Here is a 27,241-nt window from a genome sequence, read left to right as displayed (position 1 = left end):
AGAGGTCAAGGATAATGACACTTTTTAGCATGGAAAAGCAACAACATTTTAACAACCTTTCTTTCTGACCAGCTTGGCTAATCATTCACTAAGCCACTATTAAAAGCCTTACAGAGGAATAAAACCTCCATGCTTAGGTGGCATCAAAGCCAGCTGCCTGGAGGGTCCCTCTCAAACAGACTGGTGATGGTGCCAAAACCTTGCCAGACCAAGCTGGCCAGCTCAACCTGTTTAGCTGCCAACTTCTGTGACCCAAGCTTTGGGGTTTTGGCCCCAGTGGGATTCATCTGCACCACCTCTATGGCAAAGGGAATGAGGACAGCAGTCCTGGGACATGAGCAGGGAAGCCACCAGGGTTGCATGGAGCTGAGCGTCCACGCCACAGAAGGCAGTGAAGGTCATCACCATGCCCACTGCTCAGGGCTTGGTTTTTATTGAGTGCATGGGCTTGGATTTGCTATCTCTGGCTCTGCTTGCAGGCTCTTCCTGATGCCTGAACCAAACTATAACAAAAATTCCAGAAAAATCCCACAAAAAGGACTTTTAGGTCTCTCCCCTTTTAGACCTTGAAGACCAAGTTCCATTTGGACCAGTGGCCATCTTTAAATAATTATAGTTGTGTCAAAATCTGGGTTTATCTCTTCATTTATCAGACAAAACAGCCAGATCTCTCTGCCTTTCAAGTCTTGCAGTAAAGCTTCTCTAGTGTTGGACAGAGCTGGCTGAGCCAGCACTGTGCCTGCCCCCACTGCTGCCGTGATATTTTGGGTTATCAGTGAAGAAGTGAGAACATTAGATGCACACGAATGCGCCTGTGCACAGGTAATCCCACTCCCACGAACACCATGGGCCAGGTCACCCTGCTGCTGCCGGGTTTTCTCCGTTGGACTCAGAGGGATGGAAAGGGTGAAAGAGGTGCCCAGGCTGGAGCGAGCCAGGGATGGAGGCCAGCTGTCCCATGCACAGGCCTCCAGGGCTTTAACCTCCAGACCACAGTGCCCAGCTCCTTCTGAAAAAGGACAAAGCTGTTCAGCGAAACTGTGGAACTGTGAGGCTTGCGGGCTGAAATGAGTCCAAAAGACATATTAAGAGGCATGAGAGGCCTGTGATGAAATAGCTAAGGTATTAATGCAGCCAGAGGCTGGTAATGAGTACAAGAAATGCCCACGTTTACCCAAGAGGTCCCCAAAGGTCTCTTGTCCAGAACATTGTGATCCTTAAAGGAATCTTAAGAAAGTTAAACCACAGGGTTAGAACTCCAGGAACAAAATCTGGGCTAGTGTGGTCTCTTAGCTCCTCTGCCCTCTTGGCTGATGAGACCCTATTTAGGAATTTTGTGCTTTTTAAAGAGCATGGTTATTCTCCTCTGGGGCTTGTCACCCAGACTCCTGATGAGGGTGCCCCTTTATCCCTATGGATGGCATGAGTCCCCCACTGTGCCTCATGGCTGTGATGCAGGTAAAGAAGCTTAATTCTCATTTTTCAGATGAGGCTCTGTCACCTAGTGGCAGGGGAAATCCTGAATGCTCAGGTACTACCTGGCGATGTACAAAATGCTGTTTTAGTACTTCGATGTCTCTCTCCATGTCTCAGTTGCTGGAGGAAACCTATGACGTGCAGAGCACGGGCCAGTGCAGGCTAAACTGCTATCATCACAATTTGACCTTTCCTCCTTCTTGTCGGCTTGTCCCCTTGCTTCTTTAATGCACAGAGAGCCTGTAGATGGTCCATCAGTGCTGAGCAGAGCTGGGCTGCAAGGAGAAGATGGGAGCTGAAGGCTGATGAGAGCGAACAGTTGTTGAGTGGCTGAGCATCCCTGGTGCTGGATGTGATGCAAACACTGTGGTGATGAGGAAACCAAAGCAGGTTTGATGGATCTTCCTCTAACGTTAATTCTAAACCAGTGCCCATCTGACCTGTTTTTTGGAGGGCCTGAACCTGCCTTTTAGGAGTCATTCACTGCAGTCAGACACCTTTTTGATCCATACAAGGGAGACCGTCCCACTATTGGTGTGGGCAGGTCCTGCTGGTCTCCAAAACCGTGGTACCCACACTGCTCAACCCATGTCCAGGTGTCCTTTAGCCTCTTTATACCTGAGAAATTGTTCTTCTTTTGTATGTACTTTTTTGCCCATTCAGGATGCCGCAATGAGGAAGAGCTGGTGAGATGTCTTGTAGTACAGTACTGGGCCTCTTGGCGTGAAAACACTGCCATGCTGTCATTATTTTGTACACCTGATGTGACAGTCCTTATGGCCATTCTTTGCTATGACCATTTACAAGCCCTGATTTTAGTCCAAAATAAGCTTTCTTGAAGTAAAATAATAATTTTCCAGTCTTCCTGTAGAAGCCAAAAGTATTTTAAGTTGGACTGGACTGGCCTAAGCACAGGGTGGGGAGGGAGCCAATAGGTTGGGGACATTTTAATAATGAAAAGAAGAATGTGAAAGGAAGGATTAAACCTGGTGTTTTATGTGTATTTATTGAGTCAATTTATAAGGTGCCTTTTGCAAAATATCTTGAGTGTGCATGAAAAACCACAAAGCAAAATATTTGAAAAATTTGGACACGAAGCCAGCCTGTCCCAGCATACAGCCAGGCAGCAGAGGAGAACTTGGCACTAGGAGCAGCTCTGATCACCAGACACCATCAGGAGGAGATCTGTGTCTGTAGGGCAAGGTGAGCTGTCAAGGGAAGGATCTATTCCCTGTGGACCAGCCAGCTGCTGGTGGGTCTCTGTGGGCAGCCTGGAGGACAGGGTGGTTCAGCCCATCAGATGTCCTCCAGGGGAGCAGTCCTGGGATGAATGGCCTTGTTGGAGATGGTGTGATCCTGGCTGATCTGGAAGGCCTGGACGTGACCCATTGCAAGTCCGGCCAGCGAACACGTGGTCCCCAGGAGTGGTGCTGCCCGGACGGGGAGCACTTTGTGGAGTGCAACCACTGCTCCACCTGCACTGCTCAACCCCCCGCACTGCTGCCCCAGGGCTGGTTTCAAGGAGAGGCCAATTAGCAGCCCCTTACCACAATTTCACCTGGCCACAGCAAGAGCACAGATGTTTGTGGCACGGTCTCTGTTATGGGATTTTCTTGCTTGCAGCTGAAGGTCAGCGCAAGTGTTGACTCTGGCATGTTGCCATGCTGATGGTGTCTTCCCATGGGATGTCCAGAGCTTCCTCCTCCATCTGTGGAGCTCTGCTCAGCCATGCCAAGGGGCTGCCAAATGCCACCTTGGGGTGGCTGCCTCCCCAAAACCTTTGGGAAGTGTGTGGGACTCTTATGTGGTGAGGAGCACCCTAAAGTGAGTGGTAAGTGAATGCTTTGCAGTCACAGGTAGCTGGGTAAGCTCTCGAATGGTGGACTGCTTTTGGACAGGCACGAGAAAAATATTCTGTTGAGAGTTTAGCCAAATTAAAGAGCAGGTTAAAAGACCTCAGAACAAAATTGCAGCAACTCTGTTATGCACCTTCCCCAGTCTTTTTTAAAGGTCGCAAGGAACTGAAAATGGGTAGAGCAGAAAAATGACCATGCTGATTGCTTTGATCCATACAAGATATATTTTTTAGCATCCGTAGTGTAGTTAATTTCCTGATGCAGTATTTTTCTTGAAAACAATTTACCATAATAAAAATGAAGGAACACCATGTCCTGGGGACAATGGTTAATCCGCCATACACTAGGACATTTCATCAAGGGGGGAAGCATACTTAAAATATGAGGTTTCATTGCAGGAAATACTGCTCACCAAAATGCCGAACTAAACATATTTGAAGAGATGACTTTATCTTACAAATCTAACTTGTGCAGTGCCTAGTGGGCTCAGGATCAGGGAGATGAGTGAGATCAGCAAAACATTATGAGTGGAGTGGGTTTCATGACTTCCTTCCCTACAGTCAACCACTTGCCTCTCTTCCAATGGGGAGTAAAATACTTTAAAAACCCCAAGAAAACCAGCATCTGTTGGCACTAGCCCATTGGTTGATTGGGACAATTACTACAAACAATAAGGCTTCAGGCAATCTATGTTGGGAAAAAGGTTTTGGAGAACTGTCCCTTGGAAGTGGTCCAGGGTCTTTCAAGTTAGCTTTCCAGTGGGAAGAAGACCATGATAAAGTCAGAGGTGCTCTAAATGTGATCCATTATACTGACGTATGATCTTTTTGTCTATCTGTCTGTCCCAGCCTTGGAAGTGAGTTGATAACAAGAATTATGAAGGCCAAACCTTCTGTTGGGATCTGAGCAAGAAAAACGAGCTGATACACCCACACAGTGTGAGAAAGACACTATCACCTGCCTTTCTGTTGCATGGTTTTCAGGCATTATTTGCAGAGTCTCCCTGCCTTAAGTACTTAACCAGCTAAGTGTAGAGCTGATTTACAACCTGATCTTTTTCAGAAATATGTCTGTGCCCAAAGGAGAGGGATGCTTGTGTGGAAGATGTTAGAATAGGAGCTGATACTTGGCACTGCTGCAAAGCACTGCCGGAGGGGCCAGTTTGCATGCAGGAGGATTTGACCTTGAACTTTCTCCTGCAGTTCAAGCCAACATCCTCTACCCCCTAGGCCTGAAAAATGTCCCTCCCCCCTGTTTTTAAAATACATTTGTTACGTCTAATGTTTCTGGCTGGAGCAATGGTACAGACTTTTACCCGCAGAGCTATGTGGGTCAGGGGTTGGGGGTGATATGATTTCTGAGTGGCCTTAGCTGGGCTCACTGAAGTCCCCAGTGCAGTTACACCAGCAGAACCATTCTTTTCTGGGGACAGTTTATTGCTGTCCCAGGGGATGGTGGCTTTATAGTCCCAGTGTGAAATACAGCCCTGCTAGACTTTCTGAGCTCACACTAGGCTGTGGCAGCCACGAGCTAGCTGTGGCATCCATGCTCCCAGTTCAGGCGTGGGTGCGAAAGCAGATACCTGCTCATGTTCAAAGGACCTGTCAATGGGCTCCGGCTGTGGCTGTCTGTCCAGGACCAGAACAATGCCTCTGATCCACGCAGAGAATGTGAACCAAGTCTTGGATCTCTGTTGCAGGGCTCCAGGCCTCACACTTGGCAAGCAGAAATATGGCTAGCAGATGAGTCCCATTTTAGGGACAAGCTCGGGTAGAGTAGCCATGTCACCTGAGATGCCATGAGTTAGGCACAGAACAGGGCATAGCCAGAAGTGGTGATGGAGGGGGTTTGTCCATCTGTGCTCTCACAGCCAGGCACAGAGGTTGGAGCTAAGCTGCCTGGTCCCCACCCAAAGCACCTCAGCACGCAGGCGCAGCTGAGTTCTCCTTGGGATCACGCACACAACCTCCTCCACCCCAGCTTCTGTGTTTTGCAGGGCGGGCAGAGGCCGCTGCCAGGTGCCTGGGGTGAGTCATGGAGCGCAACCCCCGAGTCAGTCTAGACACAGGGGAAGTCCAGCTGCCTACAAATTCCCCATCCCACCCACTTCCCAGCCAAGCAGCTGGTTTGGATAATTTGGAAGGACTCCAGTGAAGGACTTGGCAGGCTGATCTCTTGCAGCTCTTGCCAGTTCAGGCCAATGTGGTAAACTGGTTTACCGAGCACTTCACACTGTGCACTGCGCTTTTGCCCTTCTTTGAGTAATGACTGTGTTTGTTGGCAAAATGGCAACGTGCATGTGGTGACATCCTTCATCCTCATGTGAGAGGTTATTGCCATGCTGGAATGGGAGCATCTACTTTGTTTTGTGACAGAAAAGTGGGTGTAGGGCGCAACCATGGTGATTTTGCAAGCAGCAGTGTTAGGCATGGGAAGCCGCAAGGTTGGCTCCCGTCTCTGCCACACCGAGGTGGGTTTTCCAGTGAATTCCCAGCAGTGGGGGATCTGCGAGGTGTCCTGAGAAAGACTCTGCCTTTCTGGGAGAATGAGGCAAAAGAGCGGATAGCATGGTGCCCTGTGGGTCATGCTGAGCTTGCTATCAAACCTCTCCCGGTGCTTACCGCTAGTGTTGATATTGTTGATGTGTAGAGCTTGTCTAGAGCTGACATTTTCCCACAGACCGTGATTTAAACCTCATGCGAGCTCAGGTGCGGGCTGCTTGTGGTGTGTGTGTATGCAGGAATCCCGGCTGGCTCCCATGCAGCTCCATGCCCTGACCTGTCCCACGAAATTAAGAGATGTAGAAGCTAGGAGATCTTTTGTGTTTATGCTGTGCTGGGTAGGGCTAGTCCACAAAAGCCATTGGGCTGGGGATTATTTCCACAGTGGCTAAGCGGCTGGAAGAGTTTGAAAGCTGAACATCTTCCCATAGTGCCAGCCATGCCCGTCTCCTCTCTGTGGGGCAGGGCAGTCGTGCTTCAACAGAAGAATGGCAGCACCCTCCTGACATCTACCTCTTGCTCTTCCAGGCATGTTAACAGCACTACAAAGCAGTGTTGATCTCCTTCAGGAAGACAGACACCCAAATCTTGAGAACTTGAGCTAGAAAAAGCTTGTTTTGTTGAAACATTGGACAATGCAGAGAGATACAAGTAACAAGGGGAAGATGTTTTGTTTTGTTTTTTTAACTCACCCTCCACCACTTTCTATACCTATTGCAGTTTCTGTCTCTGCCACATCTTACATGTTCAGCTTTCCCTTACCCCCTCCCCTGCAGTTCCCAGTGCATCCAGCCCTGCAGAAATGCAGCACTGGCCTGTCAAAGATCTGCCTTGAGCCCAGGTGCTCTGCATGTCGGGCTGCGCTCGCCGAGATCCTGGCACCCGGCAGAGGGCAAGCGAGCCGAGAGAGAGCGACCCTGTCCCTGCGGGCCCTCCTGCGCTGCTCACGCCAGAGCAGCACATCCAGCAAATCGCTCAGGAGCGATCCTTTGGGATTATTTTGGGCTCTCAGCAGACAAGTTCACATTGTCCAACCCCTTCTTCCCCCTCTTCACCTGGGTGCATCTTGCCATTTCCCTGGGCCAGTAACACCGTATTCTTTGCTACATTGGTGTCCTGATTGGTATCTTGTATTCAAAAGTTTTAGTTATTTTCCAGTCTTACTAACGTGGCCAGATACAAGAAGTATTTTTTTTGGTCTGCTTTTTGTTTCCAGTGTCTGTTTTCCTGCTGTTTTGGAAGACATCTTCCTCTTCTTCTTGGTCTACTTTGGAGCACAAGCACTTAAGCCTTGAAAGCTGATTCCCTGGAAGAGGTGCTATTTCCTCAGCCTGCCTGCTGCAAACAAGGAGCGTTTCTGCCCAAGGTGTGCACAAACGTTGCTCACATGGTGCTTGCTGCTTCTTTACAGCTAGAGTGCATTCATACATTCACAGTATCACCTTTACTGTTCCACTGGCAGGTATACAGTCCTACATGCCACAGGACAGGAGAATTTTCTTAATTGAGTTCCCTTCTTTCTGGAGATGTGCACTGTTCACCCTTAGACCTGGCTGAGGCTTAAGATTTAAGATTTAATCAGCTAATTCAAAAAAAAAAAAGCAAGTTTGAAGTGAAGCAGACATTTCTGTCTTTTTTGAGGGGATTCTCTCTTTTTGTTCTCAGGAAAAATTAGTGTGTGTGCATCATCAAAGTGATTTAAATTGTGGTTCAACTCTCAAAAGACACTGCATAAAAACAGCACTAGTTGTGCGCTTGCTTCCTTTCAAAGGTCAGAATTGGACTGTACTTGCTGCAGTCTGGGAAAGTAAAAAATGCTGAAGGAAATAATGTACTCATTTGCCTTTGAATGCCCATAGTGCACAGGCTCCTGGTTCTCTTAGGCTTCTCTGAAAAATCCCAGCAATGAAGGTAAGTAGGCTTTACTCCATCTTACAGCTGTTCTGGTAGATAAAAAAAGCGAGTAACTGGTTTATTGCCTAAGATAAGGGCTGTGTTTGCTCTCGACTGCTCCCTATACTCCCCCTACAGCCACACCACCAGTGCCTGCAGGACAGAGTGACCCATGGGAGAGGTGGATGCTGGAGGAGAAGGATGGATCCAGCACAGAGCATGCAAGTGGATTAGCAGGTTCAGGCTGGGTGCATATCCCCAAAGCCAGGGTGTTGCATAGGGTTTGGGGAGGTAGATTTGCACCCTTCGTTTTAGAGCTGGTGGGTGAGGGGGCAGAACCTGCATTTGCAGAAGGCTCGTTAGAAAACATCTCTTTGTGGTAGGATGGGTTTCATCTGTAGTCTGCGAGAAACAATAAACAGGAATCCCCATAATGACATTTTTATAGAGCTGCTTTGAAGAGTGGGGCTGCACTTAAAATCCAAATTTAGTTTATTTGAGTGGGAGTGTCCTCAGCTTTAACATCTACTTACTTTCAAAGTGATGTGGTAGAGCTTGGCGCATGCAGGTCTGATGTCCAGGCAAACCCACGATCTGGATCCCTCCTGTTATCTTTCTAAAAGCTCTCTGCCCTTTCATTAAGCTACATTGCTGCTCATGCTTTGAGACCTTAGCTGTAGGGTTTTTTGTCAAAGGTTAATTAGCAAGCTGTGCTCTGCAGCAGAGATGACTTCATTTCAAGGTTTAAGTAGCTTTGTGCAACAGGCCAGTAAAATATCCTTGGAAATAGACACAGAGCTATAAAGGTAAAATCATGCTTTACTGCTGATACACCAGCATCTTTAATAAAAGGTCTGGTTAATAATTGGCATGCGATGATAGAAATTGATGAGGAGAGGCTGTGGGCTGAGCTTGTTCAACCTGGAGAAGACATGGCAAGAGCTAATTGCTGTATTTGGCTCTCCAAATATAGGATTCAGAGAGGATGGATCAAGTCTGTTCTCAGAGGGGCACCACAAAAGGGCAAGAAGCAAAAGGCACAAGTTGCTGCAAGGGAAGTTCTGTCTTGACCAAAAAAAAAAAAAAAAGAATTCATAGGGAGAGTGGTTTAGCCTGTGGGATATTCATCCCAAGAGGTATTCAAAACTGGATGGGGACAAACCCTGAGCAACTTTTTCCAGCTCCGAACGGGACCTCTGGAGGTCTCTAGCCCAACCCTCTGCTTTGCATAGCATTGGTTGGCTTGTGGTGTGGGGCCCCAGGAGGTACTGGTTTGTGGGGCCACCAGGGGACGTTTTCTTGGGGTGGAAGGAATATGCAGCCTTGGGCAGTGGTGGCCTATCCTTGTTACTTTCATAATGCGTTTTCTTTGGCAGGGTGTTTGTGTCAGCAAGGAAGGGGAGAGCTTGTTAGTCCAGCTCCTTCTGTGTTACAGGCATCAGTGAGGGGCAAGCCAGAAACAGGCAGTGATGCTCAGGAGGAAAGTTCCAGAAGAGGTATTGCTTCTGGGCTGCATGTCATGTCACTGCTTGTGTTCACAGGCTGGTATGTAAGGAAGAAATGCAGAAACTCACTGCTGTGGGAGTGCAAGGAGAAATCCACTGCAACCTCTCCTGCAAGGAGAAGCCTGCTCGCCAGGCTGCCTGGCTGTCTCAGCAGTGGCACAGGGGGGCTCACCACATTACCCTGGAGACAGATCATCCAGATCACGTCCTCCCACACCTTCCTCAACACAGGTAGCATGCTTTAAACCATATGATTAAATATTCTGAGTTGAGGCCCTGTGTTTTTCTGCTGTACCGTTATTGGCCAAATGGCTGTGATTGTCAACGGAGACGTTCATCTGTAGCCACTTTTATACAGGGTTGGTTCCTCAGTGTTTCTCCTCTGCTGTTGTGGAGGAGGGCAAGGGGCTGTGTCTGCAGGCAGAAAGGCAGAGCTGGTGTTGCCCCAGGATGCCCTATGAGGTGGAACAGAGCTTGTCTGAGGCCGGGGGAGATGTGGGGTGAGGACCTGTTTCTGCAAGATCCTCTGTCCCCTCAGCTCTTGGGTCTATCTCCCTCTCTTTGGCCACATCTCCAGAAATGAGTCAGACTCAAGAGAGGTGCAGACACAGGACCAGAGGAATGGGACTGGGGAAGTTATTGTTTTAGGGGTTGGTAGGGGTCAAAGGCAGCACAGCCCTGTGTGCTCCCTAGTCCTGGAGTAGCTCCTGTTCCTAAGCAGCCAGGAGATTGCAGAGGCCTGGGGTTTCCTTTGTGTTGGGGTAAATATTGATGCACCTTCAAATACTTCTCTTGTCCTAACAGAGCTCTGTGGTCTGAGTTAAGATCTGAATGGTCTCTCTTGTCCCCTGCCAACACAAGACTGTTCCCTGTATTTTTTTCCAGTACTTGTTTTATTTGTCCCATGAGACAAATAAAGTTACTTCCTCTAGGAGGCTTTGACACAGGCAGCTAGAGACCGGCAGCTGGAGTCTGTTCTTGATGTGTAGTCGCACCACACTTTCCTTCATCCTGTTCCATCCAAGCACTTTCCATGGACTCATGTAAGCAATCCCTGCTCCTCCTGGGGCTGCAGCCCCTTTCCACTCCATTCCTGCATGCGATGTTGTTACTCAAAGCAGTATCACAGTGTGGTGCCTCAGAAAGTGCTGTTTTCTCTCCTGAGTAGGTTCTCCAAAGCTGTTATTACTTTTCCAACAGCAAATACAAAGCAAGTGGAAATGTTGGCTGATGCTGCTAATAAAATTCTTAAGCATCTACGTGTGCTTTGAAATGCTTTCATCCCACTGCCCTGCTCAAGGGGTACCAGATACTGAGAGAAAGCCTGTCAATGTAAAGGTCAAAGGTTTAGATTCTCATATTTGTCAGAGGGATCCTACCTGGTTCCTATTCTCAGTGTGTCACTGGGCTGGGAGGCTGCTTCAGCCCTCTCCAAGGAGCTGGACCCTCTAGCATCTGGGCTTGCTGAAACAAAGGAATTTTCAGTTTAACTTTTATCTGGGAATCTAAATCCCCATGGAAACGAAGGAGCATATCAGGAGCCTCAGTAGGTGTAAGCAAAGTGGTGGCTTTCATGCCCAGGCTTGAGAGCTTGTGGCAGTGCTCCTGCCACTGAAGGGAAACTATGGGTGAGTGTCCCAGAGAGGGAAGGTCTTGGCCAGGGGAGCAGGTCCTCGACTAAGAAGCTAGGGCTGTTGGCCACCAAACCAAGAGAGTATTAATCCCTGCTCTTGACAGGTTAGGGCTGGGACTCTGTGAGGTCTGAGAAGGTGCTGAATTTTTAGGGTCTTTGCAAAGAGGTCACCTTCTGCTCATATCCTGAAGACTGCAACTGGGAAACTGTAATACAGAAGCTGTGGATAGTACCAGGTCCTTTAGTCACCCAAGGCCCACTTCAAACAGAGATTTGTTTAAAGTACAAATATCTCTGCAAAGATCCGCTGCTACCTTGGATTGAAATGAAGGCTCTTCCTTCTCTTTCCTCAGCTACATCTCCTTTGTCCTCGCTGGGTCCTCTTCCAAGAGCAATTAACCCCGGTACCTGCTGAAGTCAAGGACATTCTCCACACAAATCCTCTCTGGTCTTGTTTTATCATCCCTATAAGCTGTCACTGTGCCTGGCTGGCCTAGGTCAATATTTAACACTTTTTGCGCCACTTCCTCCAGGTCAGCTGCTTGGTTTCAAACTGCTTTGTACACTTGAGACTAATGAAGGCATTTTTGAGGGCTGCTTAGGGATGAGTGAGGAGTTTGGCTACTGTGATGTCCAAATCCACAAGTCTCTGCTATGTATGGCAACTGCAGACCAGACAAATTGGTGGAACCGTGCCTCCTTTCCCTGCACCCTGACCAGAGAGCATCAGTGCCTGGGAGGTGGGCAGGCATGTGAAGCACCTGGCCCTTGAGCCCGAAAACCACCACTGCTTCATGCCTTCCAGCTAATGGGTGGTTTTAGCACTGCTAATCTCTAATCAGTGCTGCAGAAACCTAAACAAAGCAGCCTGGACTCCACTCCAAAGCATTTGCAATTACTGGATCAGGCTCATAGATAATGTATTTAGGGCTGCTCTAAAAACATCTCAGATAGGGTAAATGTAAAGAAAGCGGCCTATAATTGGCCCTTCTGTTGACATCTGAACTCTGGCCAGGATGATGCACCTGGGGAAAACAATTTGAGGATGCAGAGAGGGGTCTGGGGTGTCAGGCAGGTTCAGACCTACCTCTGCCTGTGGGGCAGCAGAACTGAGGGAGGGGATCGGGGCCACAGGACCTCGGGGGTTCCTGAGCCACTCGCACTGGAGCTGGCCAAGCTCCAGAGAGCAAGTGCTGAGGGAAGCATGACGTGTTTGGGTGGGGGGAGAAGAACAGGAGGCTGAGGTGTAACTGCAGGGCAAATAAAAGGCAGTCACTGTGAGGAGCGAAGGCTGGAGGGCAGGGACAGGCAGCGGCTGTGCTGGGGAGAGCCTGCAGCAACCCAGAGCTGCAGCTCTGCCCCTGCCTCCTGCGGGAGCACAGCGAGTGCTCGGAGTCTGCCGATTCCTCCCTGTGTGAAAACCCGAGCTTTATTTCAGAGAACTGTTCCCACTTCCACATTCAACCCTTTCTGCTGACCAAGCCTGGTGGATGGGCAAAATCTGATCTTGCACCACTTGAAACTTTGCTCCCTCCTGCCTGCCCTGGCAGCACAGGTAAGGTTTGCCCTAAGCCCCTGGGCACCTAGCCCTGAGGAGGAAGAAGAGGTGATGCTGGCATAGCGTCAACAGAAACAACAACTTACTTCTGGGCCATTCTTTTATTTCCTTGAAAGCTTGCTATTTTTGGTGTGATTGCCTTGGGGAGCAGCTGGCACTGTGGGCAGGCTGGATCAAGAGGGTCTCACAGTGCCTCCCTCCCTGCTGTGCCCTGCTCAGCTCACTCCTGCCACCCCCATTCAGTGGGCAAAGCTGCTGAATTGGGGTGTCTGAAGGCAGGTGAAGTTTCACTCTCACTTCTCCTGTGGCCAGGGAGTAAGGCAGCGTGGGGCTGGAGTTTTGGGGACCTACTGTCCTAGGGGGTGTGTGTAGTGAGGGGACAGGGAGCCATTTCCCAAATGTCAGCATAGGGAAAGGGAGCTGGGTTTGTGTATGAGGTGGGATTTCCCCCCAAGCTCCAGCAGCGTGCTTGATCTGCTGCTGAGGGGAAAAACTTGCTGGCCACAAGGACAGGGCATCGCCCGAGACCATGAACGCACACATGTCTTGTGAAGAGACTTGGCATCTCCATAATTTGGTTTTAAGGCTATTTTGTTGCTTTTAAAGGGAAACTGGCATCCCTCTTACAGAGGACAGGGCTCAGGGCAGAGCTCCTTCTGCTCCCCTAACTGACTCACCCTGACCTTGGGCACGTCCCCCTGCCACCCCCAGGGGGACGGATGGGGGTGAGGGAGGGCAGACCCCTTGCTGTCCCACCCCGATGCACTTTGCTGTGAGTTGGTGATGATTCCCAGGTCTCAGAAACTTTGCAAACCTTTACTATGGCCAAAGTTTGCCAAATCTGCAGTGAGAAAGCAGGATGCTGCCCACCAAATGCTCACATCAGGCCCAGCACGCATCCTCGTAGCCTTCCTCCTTGCAGCCTTCCCTTCCTCGTCACCTGCCCCTCACCATCCCAGCTTTGGGACACAGTAGGCTTTCTCCAGCACTCATCATAAAACACTTGGTGTCAGTCTATTGAAAAGGAGGCCTTTAAAAGTAAGATGGTTGTTTTATTCTTCTCCCCCCCTCCCCCCCTTTTTTTTCTTTCCCCCACCTCCCTATTACCCACTGAGCTAAAAATGACGGAAAGAAAAACGCAGGAGGACACGTTGTTTTCTCTCCCTCACACCCAGAGCTGTAAAATACTTCTTAATCATTGGGAGCAAGAGGATCTCTGTGCTGGGCCTCCACTTTTTGTTTGCGAGTTTATTTTTCCTAATTCATCCTTGACAAAGGACAGAGCCATAAAAGAATCAAGCAGCACGTCTGTGGGAAAAAACTGCCCTGAAAAGGGTCAGAGCAATACTGTAGCATTTCCAAACAATTCCAAGAGCTAAAGCCTCTGTGAGATGCAGCTTCAGCTATAACTTGCCTTTCTAGGAACAAGCCTACATCTGTTTGGCAATGCCATATTTTGTAGGGTAAAATAAACCCTTGAGAACAAACAGACCAGCTTATCCAGAGGGGTAAATGCTTGGGAACAGAGCTCACTTGTTAATCCTAAAACTGTCAGCAAAGACCCACTGGAGAAATTATGGCTGGCCACGGGCACTCAAGCTGTTTTCCCTTTGACTCCCCGCCTCCCCCCATCCCCACAACAGCTGTAAAATCTTCTTTATTGTTCTGCTGGAGTTGGAGAGCAGACCGAGGGTTGCAGCAGCCAGGGCAGGGGGAACATCTGATCCTTTGTATCTGCACCGGCGTTATTGCTTCGGTGGCAGACAAAGAAATGACGGCGATAAAAGAAGAACTGCCCGAGCACCTACTAAAGAGGCATATGCACAGGAAATCCTGGCTTGTTCCCACATCTGAGCTGCGTACGTTTCTTTCCCTCCAGGATCATTATGTTTAATGTCCTCTTGCAATTCAGGCAGCTAAGCCGACAGAGCCCCTTCCCTCCCCCTCTTCTCTCCCTTCTCTCATCAGGTTTCGAACCCTCCCTGTGGAAAAATGATTTGTGCACAAGCAGCCTACACAATGGTGCTCATAAGGAATTTGCCCCTGCCAGGAGTTATTAATGGCACCTCAGTAAATGCCCCCAGCAAAATGGGCCACTGCAAGCATTAAGTGCGTGTTGAAAAATCGGGTTTAAATCGTCCCTTGGGGAATGACCTATTGGCCACCTAAAAAATGCAGGATTGGTTTGCTGTATAATTAAGTTCAGGCCATCTCTTGTGCTTACACACGCAAAAACCCAGATGTCAGCTTGGTACGAGACAAAGTGCTGGGCTGCTTTTAAAGCACCATCAGAAGACAGACCATGGGGGCATAACATTTGCCACTGGAAGAAAAACTACTTTGAATACTTAGAATATTTAACTGACTGCAACAGATAATTAGCCAAACCCTCTTACGCCTCCAAATATAGATTCATTAGTCATATGAAAATATCTCATTGGAACCAAATGTGAGTCATTAGTGAAGTCAACGGCAGATCATAAAAAAGGTACCAAGAGCCTCCTTCCCTCCATCTCCGAGAAGCTGTGAGTGTGCAGTGAAAATAATTTGCTCCATTTTCTATTGAACATCTGCTGGCAAATCTGTTTTAAAGGGAGGCTTTTAAGGGGCTGCTTGTGTGCAGAGCTGTGCATCCCGTTTTTCCCACTCTGTGATTTGTGGGAGTAACAAATGCAAAGTCTGTGCTGGGCTTTTTTCTGCATGTATTTTTTTTGGTCTTCTTGAGGGGACTTTCTTAAGTCACTCAGGCTAAAATTCTGTAATACAAAAAAGGATTTTATAACGTGAAGTGGAATAAAAATACCTTCGTTATTTGCTCCTAATTTCAGGGGCACATTTTGTTGGCTTGGAGTTTTGGAGTCACCTACACTCAGAGCAATGAGTGCTGCAAGCAGCAGTGAGTGCTGCTCCCAAAAGGACCCTAAAACTAGCTAGATTCCTCCAGGAGTGAAATAAGGATGGGTAAAATCACCGCCCAGCTTGAGCAAGGTGCAAACAAACAATGGTAAATGGTAAAGCAAATGGGCAGCTCTTCCACTATGAGGTATCTGCAGCATGAGAGGCAGCCAGAGAAAGTGACTATGCTTGATTAAACCCCTGTAAAACCCAAGTTATTGCCTGGGAAGACACAGGAACCAAGATGGGACCACGTGCTTGGTGGGATTTCACAGATCATGCTGAACACTGCAGACCATCATCCCACCTTATGCTCATTGATCCCACAAACATATTGTTGTATAACTCCAGGGCCATGAATAATCATGAGCTTAAAGTTGTGCTGCATGAGATATCAACAGCAGCATTTTGCATTTTTCTTCATTTGAAAAAAAAAATTAAACGCAAACCAAAACAACAAAAAACTACAGCAGCAAATGATATAGTGCCCCAAAGCTGATATTCCTGTGGGTGAGGGAACTTAGACTGCCTCAGTGCTTGACTTTAACCATACAATCCTACGACGATACTAATCAAGTTTTCCAGCTTCATTAGCTTGGTTACATTCCCTTGGCTTTGTTGTTTTTATTTTTTATTAGTGAAAAAAAAATCACCTCTGTGTACAAGTACCCCTTGTGCTTAAAATCCTCTGTGTAGCCTGTGACAGTCAGGCAGCGGGGAGGGGAGTGTGATTTCACATGAAAACCCCAAAGCCCAGAGACCTCTGCCTCTGCACCCCAGGTTCTACCCTGGCTTTCGGGCACCCTCGCGAGGCAGTGCCGCAGGAGAGGCACTGAGCCTGCTGCACATGGCTTCAGTCTGGGGGTGTAAATGCCCTGTGGGGAACCAGGCTGGAGATGCGGGCAGCCCTATGGGCATGAAGGCCTGCATCTCCAAGGGGGCTCACCTGACCTCAGGGTCCCGTTCCCATGGAGGCAGGGTGGTCCCAGGCCCAGCGTTTGGTGGGGGGCTGGATGGTGGGACTGTCCCTGAGCCCAGGTTTTGCCTGCTCATCCCCATGGTGGGACATGACCTGGAACCTCTGGGGCAGCTGGGTAAGGGTGGGTGGGGGTTTCTTGGCTCTCTATGGGGCTGTGGAGATCACCCAGTGTGGAGATCACTTCCAGCACTGGGTGTCCCTGTGGGGCAGGACCCTAACCTTCCTGTGGGGCAGCATCTCCATCCTTCCCTGTATTAGGTGCCTCTGTGGGGCAGGCCCCAATTCCCCCTGCGGGGCAGACCTCGCTTCCCTCTGGGTTTGGCCCCACTTCCCCGAGCGGGGCAGCCCCTGACTCCCATTGCGGCAGGCTCTCACTCCGTGTTGGTCAGACCACCCATCTCCCCTTTGGGCCATCCCCAACCTCCTCCGGGGCAGCCTCTGACCCCCTCGGGGGCTGAACCCCTCTTCCCTTTGGGGCAGCCCCACCTCCCCCCTCCGGGGCAGCCCCGACCACAACGGGGGGGCGGGCGTGGGGGCGGCTCTAGGACCCGGCGGCGCCGCGGCGCGCCCGGCCCCGCTCCGCGCCGCGCCGCGCCGTGCCGTGCCGCGCCGCTCGGCTCCGCTCCTCTCCGCACCGCGCCGCGCCGCCGGGGGGCCGAGCGGCGTGTCCACCTGCCGGCCCCGCCGCCCGTCAGTCCCGCCATGGCGCTCGGCGGGGTCGGTCGCGGCGGCGCGGCGCGGGCCGCCTTGCCGCGGCTGCTGGTGGCGGCGGCGGCGGCGGCGCTGGCGCTGGCGGGGCCGGCGCTGCCCGAGGTGCTGTTCCGCTGCCCTCCGTGCACGGCGGAGCGCCTGGCCGCCTGCCCCCCGGCCGCCCGCCCGCCCTGCCCCGAGCTGGTGCGGGAGCCGGGCTGCGGCTGCTGCCCGGTGTGCGCCCGCCTGGAGGCCGAGGCGTGCGGAGTCTACACGCCGCGCTGCGCCGCCGGCTTGCGCTGCTACCCCGACCCCGGCGCCGAGCTGCCCCTCCAAGCCCTGGTGCAGGGGCAGGGCACCTGTGCCCGCCGCCGCGACACGGCCGAGTACGGCGCCAGCGCCGAGCGCCCGGCAGGTGAGCAGCGCCCGGCACCGCGCACCCCGCGCAGCCGGCACCGTGGACCGCGGGTCGGGCACGGCGCACGGAGAGCCGCGCACCGAGGACGGGGCACCGAGCGCCCTGCGCTGCATGCTAGAGACCGGGCGCCGCGCACCGGGACCGGGCGTCTGCTACCAGGTGCTGGGGACGGGGCACTGTGCGCCGGACGTCGGATGCTGGGGACAGTGCATTGTGCGCTGCGCACCGGGCACTACGGACCCGAGCGCCGGACACGGGATACCGGGCACCGGGCGGGCTCGGAGGGCAGTGGCGGGGCAGCGGGGCACCGGCACGTCCAGGGGACAAAGGGATCCTAGAGGGTGTCCTAAAGTGGATTCTCCCGGGGCAGAGGGACCCCTCGGGAGGGCAGGGAAGGGGGATCTCTGCGGGAGAGAGTGCAGCGAAGGACAAATGGGGCAGAAAGGAGTGGCGAGGGGAGGAAGGAGAGGATTGCATCCCTGGGAGTATGGGGAAAAAGGAGTATGTGAAGGTGCTGCTGTCCCCGGGGGTAAAGTATGAGCTCTCCTTGGCATGGGGCAGGAACCCCAAGGGTGGGGTCTAGCGTGGGGGCGTGGGGGGGGATGTGGGGACTGCCTTCCGGAGTCAGGGTGGAGGTTGGGATCCTCTAGAGAAGAGAACCCATGGGGGCAGATAAGGGTGAAGTTTGGGGAGATACAGCTGAGGAGAAGTCCTTCGAGGAGCAGAAGGAGGTGGAAGTGCAGGTTTGGGTTTGGTGGGGGAGTAAAAGCACCCTGGAGGGTGATGGCTGCCCCAAAGATATGAGAGAGGCCTTGTGGGAGGACCATGTACTGCCTGGGAAGGTGGGAAGGGGGGTGACTGGCGGGCTGCGGGGGGCCCTGCTATGTGGAGACCCCCTTCCCTACAGCCGCTTTCCCAGCAGAGCCCATCTTGGAGCTGGGGTAGCAGCTACTGTGGGGGTCCTGGCCCCCTCTGACTCCCCCTGGCTCAGGGACTGGTTGCCAGGGAAAAAGGAGCGTCCCCCAAGGGCACAGCCACGAGTACAGGGACGCCAACAGGCTCCTGACCTGTTGCTGCGATTGCTGTGGGAGGCTCCTGGGGATGCCGATACAGCAGAGCTTGGTTTTAATAATGCCTGCTGTCCTTTGTGATCAGCTGCAAGCTCTTTCCTTTCCGTGGGATGTTGAAAATTTCCATATCGAGTCTGGGAGTAGAAACCAGCATTTTCTCCTTTGAAATTGCCCCTCCTTGACTTATGCCTCCTTGCTGGTTTTGCCCCCCTGTCTGTGACTGGGGCTCTGACCCTGTTTGCCTAACTAGTTCAGCAGCACGACTTAGAATTCCCTCCCTTTCCTCTTGCTGAGGCTTTATTTAAAAGTGCTCCTGACCTGGGCTGTACCTCTCAGCTTTGCTCCCCCCAAGGATGGGCATGCAGCCAGGTACCTGCCCACGCTGCTCTAGGTACCGGCACACGCTGCTCCGGGTACTGGAAGATGCTGCTCCAGGTACCAGCAGATGCTGCTGCAGGTACCAGTGGACATTGCTCTGCTCAGGGGGAGAGATGGAGAGAGGGGGGCGAAGAAGAACAGGCAGCAGGGAAAACTTTTGCACCTTGCAGGCTGCTGCTTCCCTGTAGCCAGGCTGTGACTCCTGCGGTCCCTGCTCCTGTCCCCCCTCTTTTGCCCAGCTGTGAAAGGCTGTAGAGAGCCGGGAGTCTGGAGAACACGTTGATGTGAAATCTTGCGTGACTACAGAATATGAGTGTCAAGGGAGTGAGTTTTACACTCTCCAGAAGAAGCCAAGGGCATTTAGATTTAAGGAATCTGGTGCTGACTTCCAGGCTTATGCTTTTACAAGAAGCTGGGGGGGCAGGGGGGAGACTATTGCAGTGATGGGTTAAGCAGTGATTTTCTGAGTTAATGCTGAAATTTTTTTGCTTTTATGAACTTTATTTCAGAATTTTTATGTTACTTCACTGGGTTATTTTGCTTGATTTTATGATCCTTATTCCTTTACAATGCATGTGATTTACTTGACTCTATCTCTGTGTAATACAAACACACATATATAGCACAGTTTAAGAACACTTCATGTGGTGCTCTGTAATGTCCATAGGGGGTGAATAATAAAATAACTGGCACATCCTTAACCAGCGTTATGTGAAACATGCAGCTGGAATATTCACAGTCAAGCATATCTTGGCAGAGGAGCTTGGACATCCAGAAAAGGGTTTGCTCTCTTCAGATTACAAAACTTTTAACAGGTTGTTGTAGCCATTAGGAAAAACAAACAAACAAAGAAAACAAAACAAAAAACCCCAAACAAACAAAAAAACCCCACCAAAACCAGCCCAAACAAAAAGCAAAACAAACCTACAACCAAAAACAAGACGTGAATTTGCCAGCTTCATTTGATACTCCTCTGCTCAGACTCACATCCTTGCTTCCCTTTGCAGCATGCCTGCAAAACATATACGAGGGTTTGCTTTTCTTTTAAAGCAGTGACAAGGAAAGCAGTCTGGCACTCGAAGAGCAGGGATTGGAATTCCCTTTCAAATGCTGATGTCAAGCTAGTTTCATGAGTACCCTGAGAGCAGGTTTTTGCCTGCAAAAGGCAGGTGTTGAGGCCTTTTTTTTTTTTTTTTAAGTGCTTAAAGGTATTTGCCCTTTTTCCCCATTCCAGTATGAAAAGGCTCCTTTGGCTGATTCAGGGCTGGAATGCAGAGCTTGTGCTATTCCTAAATTAAGAGGCTGGCAAGTTTTTTTGTCCCTGATGAGAGGCAGAAGGATTGCCCAAATGAAACAAGGAATAAAACTCTGCAAATTCTCCTGCTGTGGCTCCAGCATTGTTTAGTCTTCTACTTAGGTCTGTAAAGCCAATCCTGAAATGGTTGTAGGCGGAAAGTAACATAAACCACCACGTAGCTAGGAAGCAAGGGATGTTGCTCATTGCACAAGAGGCTTTGGGTATTTTGAAGATGTTGGGAATGTTGGAACAAAACAGCAGCAGTCTGTGGAAATCAGGCTGAGAACTTCTGCCCCCCCAGGGGGGCGAGTGCACGAACTCCCACCAATGGTGGGAGCGAGACGAAGGTTCAGCACCTCCAGGGATCAGGGCCTCTGAAATAGTTTCAGTGCCACTGGACCACACTCTTTTACAGTTTATTTCAGGTCATTGCATAATAAACTTTACGTACTGCTGACTGGAACCGCCTGAACTGGGGACAGAAGGTTGTTATTGTGTGTGTGAAGCTCGCACAGAGTTCATGCCAGCCTGGAGTGTGTTTATTCTCTCAGCACCTCAGCGACATCGGCACGCTGTTTTGCAGATGGACTAAATGATGTGCCTGAGGTCCACTGGGACACACAGAGCAGCAAGGTCTGTCTGTACATCATGTTAGCAGTTTGTGTCCTGGCAGATAATGTCCCACTCCCTGATAGCCATCTTCTCATCAAGCAGATCTGGGGTGGCCCAGGATCAAATGAGTCCTGGAGATGCAATGTACTTTGAGAGGCATTTCAGGTACCATTGGGGTCTCGTAACCTCTCCAAGTCTCAGCTGGAGGGTGGAGATGCTGCCTTCTGCTTTGGCCATCATGAGCTGCAATCAGGGGCTTGTATGGTCTTGTCCAGCTCTCAGCGCACCATCCCTCTCCCTTCCTTCTGCTGGGTTTAGCTGTCATCTTGTGTCAAGAGTAGGCTGGTTCAGGAGCTAATCCATCAGAAAGCTAGCCCCAGGAAACAAGGCAGTGGTTTTCTGTCAGACCAAGGTGCAGCAGGGTGACAGTGCTGCTCCAAGGTGGGAACCTGTGCTAGGAGGTGGAGCAGGGCAAATCTGAGTGATGCCAGCAACGGTCCTAAACTGTCTTGCCTGAGGTATGAGAATAGCTGAAGAACATTTATTTACTCCTAATGGAGAGAAGGTCCTAGGAATGAAACTTGTTTCACTCTGAAAAAATGCTTTTGAGCCATTGTTCAAAGCTGAACAGTTAAGGGATTTTTTTTTTCCCCTTTTGCCAGTGCAATTCAGTGGGGTTTGTAGTATTGTTTTATTTTGTAGTGGGGTATTTGCACTAATGCAGTGGGATGTGCCTCTGAACCCATTCCTAAATATTGAGTTCTGCTTTGGAAACTTGCTTTTTTCTTAAAACAAATGTGTTTTTTTAGTCTGTGCCAGTGCAAGGTAATCTTTCCAAATGGAAAGATAGCTGTGCAAAGAATGTAGCCCCAGGCAAACTTGAACTTGCACGGCTGGGGTTGTCTCATTCACCTAGTCAGTGACTCCACTTCGAACTCCCACCATACGAAAACAGCGTCAAAATAGTTAACTGTTAAAAACGCAGCTCATTTTAGCATCCAACTAAAATCCTTATTTGGGTAGCCCCAAATGCCACACATCCTTCCTTACGGGTCAAATGTCAAAACCTCCATTTCCCCTTGGCAGGCAGCTGCTAAAAGACAAGTTTAATGTATTGCTCCAAACACAGACGACTCTGAGGTTGGAGGTAGCATAATGTAAGTGGAATTTTAACAGCAACTTGAAAACCATGCCAGTAATGCTATTGAGTGCATTTTTCACATCCACTGAATTGCCAGGAAGACTTCTGCTTTTCTCCTGCTTTTATACGGAAACAAAGCATCCATCATGATCTGCATGTGCATGTGTGGATCTGTCCTTCTGCCCGCGCAACTTCTGACCCTGTCAGTCAAGGTGGCCAGATCTAGCATAGCAGTGGAGGTCCTGAAGGCACCGTGTTGCTAAAAAGTGGGTGAGGGGTAGAGGAGAGCCAGGCTGTGAGTGTCCCCTTGTCCTGTGTTAGATTCCTTTAGGGGCAGAAGCCCATCAGCAAGAGGGAGGTTAGTTACGAGTGCTGCAACCAGGTGTTCAGCCTAGGTTATGCAAGCTTGAACATTACTAGACGCCAGAGAAGCTGACTGCAAGAACCAAATCCACAAGGGTGTGTTAATATGTCCACATCCACTACAGCAGCTCTGCCCAGGCTAAACTGAATATCTGCAGAGCTCCTTGCATCAGAAGAAATTATTATAAGTGTAATGCAATTAATAACAGCTCTAAGGATGATACGTGAATGAAAAAAGCCCACAGAGCTCATCTGTCCGTGCTGCCTCTGGGGCTTTGCCAGTAAGTGCACCAGGTGTCCAGGCTCCTTCATGGCAGCTGTGTCTGCTTGAGAACTAACCAGGTCAGTCCCTGAGCTGGCTGTCATCGTTAAGCATTAAGACAATAAATAACACCTTGTGGAGCAGCCTCTTGAAAATAATGCTACCCCCTGCCCCAGTCTCACTTGAGTGATGGTGGTATGAAAATGGTGGTTTAGAGGGAGGGGGAAGCCTGGGAAGATTTCGAGGCTCTAGCCCAAAGGAGAAATGTGTTTTCATGCTATCCCTTGGCAAATGACCTGTTTCCTTCTTGCCCTTTGCAGTTGTTTCCTTTCCCCTGAGTTTCAGGATCATACTCGCTGAGCATGGTATTTGTCAAGGGAACAGCAAGAAGCCCCATCTGTGAGAAAGTCCATGTCGTTTGTTTTATCCACATCCAGGAATTGAGCTGAGGTAAACAATTCAGGAGGCAAAACAGTGAAAACTGGAATGCAAGAGAAGAGGTGTGTTTGTGTATGGCCCTGTACTAGACCTGGCTGCAGTAATTTATCTGCCCGATGAGCAGCTGTCACTGTTACCCACAAACAACGGCTGGATTTGTGAAGACAGGGTTTCATCCTGCTGGTCAACAGCACTCCTGTACCTGCTTTTCCTGGTCATGTGTTCAGCACTGGTGACCTTGGAGAATCAGCAGTTTCCTTGGTGGATTTTTTGCATTTCTGTTTGGATTGGGCAATTCCAGCTTTCTGAGCATGGTCATGGCTGCCTTCCCTGCTGGGGCTCTCTGATTCCCTCAGGGAAGGTCTTTTGGTTTAGGCAAAGAGGAAGGCCAAGGTAAAAGGTAAAGATGATTTCAAAGCCCTTCTGTTACAGGAGGAGGGCTGAGCTTGGTGGTGTACTGAGTTTCCAGGTGTAAGAATTCCTGGTTTCTTTCCTTGACTCAGGGCACAATATGTAACTCCAATCCAGTGGCTGCTTAGCCACTTCCATATCAGAGGGATGCAAACCCATGGTCATTGTGTGCACATCCAGTATTGCTTCCACCCAGCATCACCCCTGGCTCTTCCTTAGGGAGGTGCTGCCTAAATCAGTGCATGTGTGACCACTTTTGAGGGTGTCCTTTAGCAGCACATATTGAATATGTTTGGCTTGGCTTTCCAACGTGTACTTGCTGTTTGCCTTCCAGAAGAAGGAGGTTTGTCCTCTGTGGAAAAGCAAGGCTTTACCAGATGGCATTAGCCTTGTGGAGAAAGCTGTGTTAGTGTCCATGCCTGCCTGAGGGAGCTGTGTTATAGGTGTCCCTTTGCTGTGTGCCATGCAACAACATGCTGCTTCATGGGTGCCAAGTGTGCTATGGGATTTGGAGGATCACCACAGTGCATGATCCTGTTGTGGACTCAGGAGAGAAGGAAAAATCCTTGCTAGGGGTCATAACATGTTGTGTAGATTCTTTTTCGCTGCCTTTCATCCCTGCTGAGCTGATGTCGTGGCAGTCGTGCCCTATTCTCTCCCTGTTCTGCTGCATATCCTCATGGTCCATCATACAGGTCTTGGTCCTTGTCTGGAAACTGGTTAAGCTACTACGAGGAGTTAACCCAACCAAATCTTCACTTTTTGGGAAGAATGAGTTTTCTGCCAGTTTAGCAGATTGCAAATCCTGTCCTATTATTATTTCCACAAAGACAAGCTACCTTCAGCAGATGTGGTCTACCTTGACTTCAGTAAAGCATTTGACACAGTCTCTCACAGCATCCTTGCTGCTAAACTGAGGAAGTGTGGTCTGGACGATCAGGTAGTGAGGTGGACCGTGAACTGGCTGAAGGAAAGAAGGCAGAGAGTCGTGGTCAATGGGGCAGAGTCTGGTTGGAGGCCTGTATCTAGTGGAGTGCCTCAAGGGTCAGCACTGGGACCAGTACTATTCAATATATTCATCAATGACTTGGATGAGGGAATAGAGTGCACTGTCAGCAAGTTTGCTGATGACACCAAACTGGGAGGAGTGGCTGACACGCCAGAGGGCTGTGCTGCCATCCAGTGAGACCTGGACAGGCTGGAGAGTTGGGCGGGGAAAAATTTAATGAAATATAATAAGGGCAAGTGCAGAGTCTTGCATCTGGGCAGGAACAACCCCAGGTTCCAGTATAGGTTGGGGAATGACCTATTAGAGAGCAGTGTAGGGGAAAGGGACCTGGGGGTCCTGGTGGACAGCAGGATGACCATGAGCCAGCACTGTGCCCTTGTGGCCAAGAAGGCCAATGGCATCTCCCGTATGAGGAAAGGCTGAGGGAGCTGGGTCTCTTTAGCTTGGAGGAGACTGAGGGGTGACCTCATTAGTGTTTATAAATATGTAAATGGTGAGCGTCACGAGGATGGAGTGTCACTCTTCTCAGTGACAACCAGTGATAGGACAAGGGGCAATGGGTACAAACTGGAACACAGGAGGTTCCACTTAAATACAAGAAGAAACTTCTTCATAGTGAGGGTGACAGACACTGGAACAGGCTGCCCAGGGGGGTTGTGGAGTCTCCTTCTCTGGAGACATTCAAAACCCGCCTGGACACCTTCCTGTGTAACCTCACCTGGGTGTTCCTGCTCTGGCAGGGGGATTGGACTAGATGATCTTTTGAGGTCCCTTCCAATCCCTAACATTCTGTGATTCTGTGACCGAATCGCCGACTGAAACATCTTTACCCACCTTCAGCAGTCACTGCCAGCAAGCTGGGAGGTGTTTCTCATTCATGAACTGGCCATGTGTGACCTCATTAAACATACGAGTTGACATCTAATTATAAGTGAACGTGATGTGGTGGTTATCCTGTGCAAAGGCTTAAGAGAAGGGGTTAGTGCACAGTTACCGAAGCTTTGCTGCAGCTGAGCATTTGACAGCTCCTTGTAACTGCATTATTGATTGTCTTCTGTTCAGTGTTTTGTCTCTCACATAATTTAGCTAGATACCAGGGGAAAATAAAGTCTCCTGCTGCATCAGCTTATGGTAGAAATAAATTGTTTTAGAATGGAAAGGGTTGGTAATCACGTGCCTTTCTTACGGACTGGAATACTGGGAAACATCAGGTCACTTTTATAAGCCTTTAACTATCCTTTGACATTGCAGCTTTTATTCTGAAGAAAGCTGCACTGTGCCTCTTGGCTGGTAAAGGAACAAGTTCACTGCCTGGTGCTCTCTGTAGTCAAAGATCCCATTAATTCTGCCGGCTGTGAGGAATGATTTCTTGGTATTTCATTCTGGACTGTAATTGAGAGTGACACAAAGCACTGGTGGGAATTGGACCATGTTTAAATCTCTGCTTTTCCTTACAGTTTCTGCAGATAAACCAGCTTAGGTGGGATGAGGGGTTTTCTAATGCTCTGCCCTTGAACTTAATAATGCCTCCAACACCGTACTGGCTGGAGGTGACTTTGGAGAGGAGTTTTTGTGCCTCCTTGCAGCTTGTCCTTGTAGCCAGGTGATGCAGGATACCTACAACAGTGATCTGCTGTTGCAGTCACTTGCATGGAGTTGTCTATGGGAGAGTCCTGTAGTCCAATAACGTAGAGAAAAATCATGAAGCCTTGCTCAGTATTTCTGCTTGAGACCACAGCAAGACTTCCCTGAAGGATCTTGCGTTTCAGACTTCAGCCAGGGTAGCATGTTCACAGCTCTTCTGGCTAGTTGTGGAAGACCAAGTCCATGCTAATGGACTTCTCTTGGCTTGGTGAGGAGGTAGTCTGATAACCCTTGCACATTTTCTTCTTGCTGTTCTCAAACTGGAAAAGGATGGGCACCTGATGCTGCATCCCAGGAGTTCTTGCTGTTCAGTCTGTGGGAAGTGGTGGATGCAGTGAGTTGTTGAAGGCATTTCTGTGGTTTTCAACATCCTCCAAGACCTTTTTGGTACCTCCAAAGATCAGGTGTGTGTCCCTCAGTGTAACCTGTTGCCTGTAGGGTAGGGAGTGCCCTGTAGTTCAGAAGTCCCAAATTTTTCTCTTGAGGGGAGCAGGACAGGTCCTGCCTGACCCCAGTGAAGGCAGACGATCAGAGTCAGTGAAACTGTCCAGAATCTGGCCATTTTTCATCTGTAAAGTTGCTTGGGGGTCATTTTCTGTTTGAATCCAGAAGGTTTTGTTGGTGGCACTCGGTGTGCTGTTCAGCTGTGAGCTGAACTGGGGGGGAGACACAGGGTTTGCGACTGGCACGATGGCAGCCCTCCCACGCAGCTCGTGTGGAAATGCTCGTTTCCTGTGGCTTTCAGCAGGCGAGTGGTTCGTCTCCATCTGGTGCTGTTTCATCCGGCACTTCAAAACCAAGCAGAAAGGGGAGGGGAACTGAGCGTGGGGCTCCATCCTCCCGCGCCGTTGGAGCCCAGAGCTGGTGCAGGGGCTCTGCCCCATAGCCTGGGCAGGGATGTGGAGCTACCAAGACTGTGGATAATCCAAGGTGACTGGCTTGGAGGCTCCTCAGGATGCCTGGTTTGTGTCCTCTGGGTCCTGGCTGCTGGGAGAGCTTGGTATGGAGGTTGTAGGGTCAGGGTGGATGGCCACCATGGTGTTTCTGTTAGCAGTGAGGCTAACTCAAGAACCCCAGGGCTTTCCATGGTTGTTTTTTGTTCTTCCTGGTCATCCTTGCTCACCCTGCAGTGCCCCTGCCAAAGACAAACTCCAGTTACACTGGTGAATTATGTCTTGCTTGCTGGGGACTCTTGTCAGGGGTGCTGCAATC

At 50.1% G+C, this 27,241-nt stretch overlaps 1 protein-coding gene across 1 annotated transcript in view; it reads left to right on the top strand.

Moving 5' to 3' along the window:
- Positions 1-16,991: 16,991 nt before the first annotated feature.
- Positions 16,992-27,241, top strand: part of IGFBP2 (insulin like growth factor binding protein 2) — a 60,110-nt gene continuing 49,860 nt past the window's right edge. Inside the window, exon 1 of the mRNA XM_065637731.1 lies at positions 16,992-17,401. Coding sequence (XP_065493803.1) covers positions 16,999-17,401 — 403 coding nt within the window. The 5' untranslated portion in view covers positions 16,992-16,998. The remainder of the gene's footprint in view (positions 17,402-27,241) is intronic.

The sequence above is a fragment of the Caloenas nicobarica genome, chromosome 6 (assembly GCF_036013445.1).
Source record: "Caloenas nicobarica isolate bCalNic1 chromosome 6, bCalNic1.hap1, whole genome shotgun sequence".
In the NCBI taxonomy this organism is placed as follows: domain Eukaryota; kingdom Metazoa; phylum Chordata; class Aves; order Columbiformes; family Columbidae; genus Caloenas; species Caloenas nicobarica.
The sequence above is the reverse complement of the archived record's forward strand: the minus strand, read 5'-3'. Positions and strand labels throughout refer to the sequence as shown.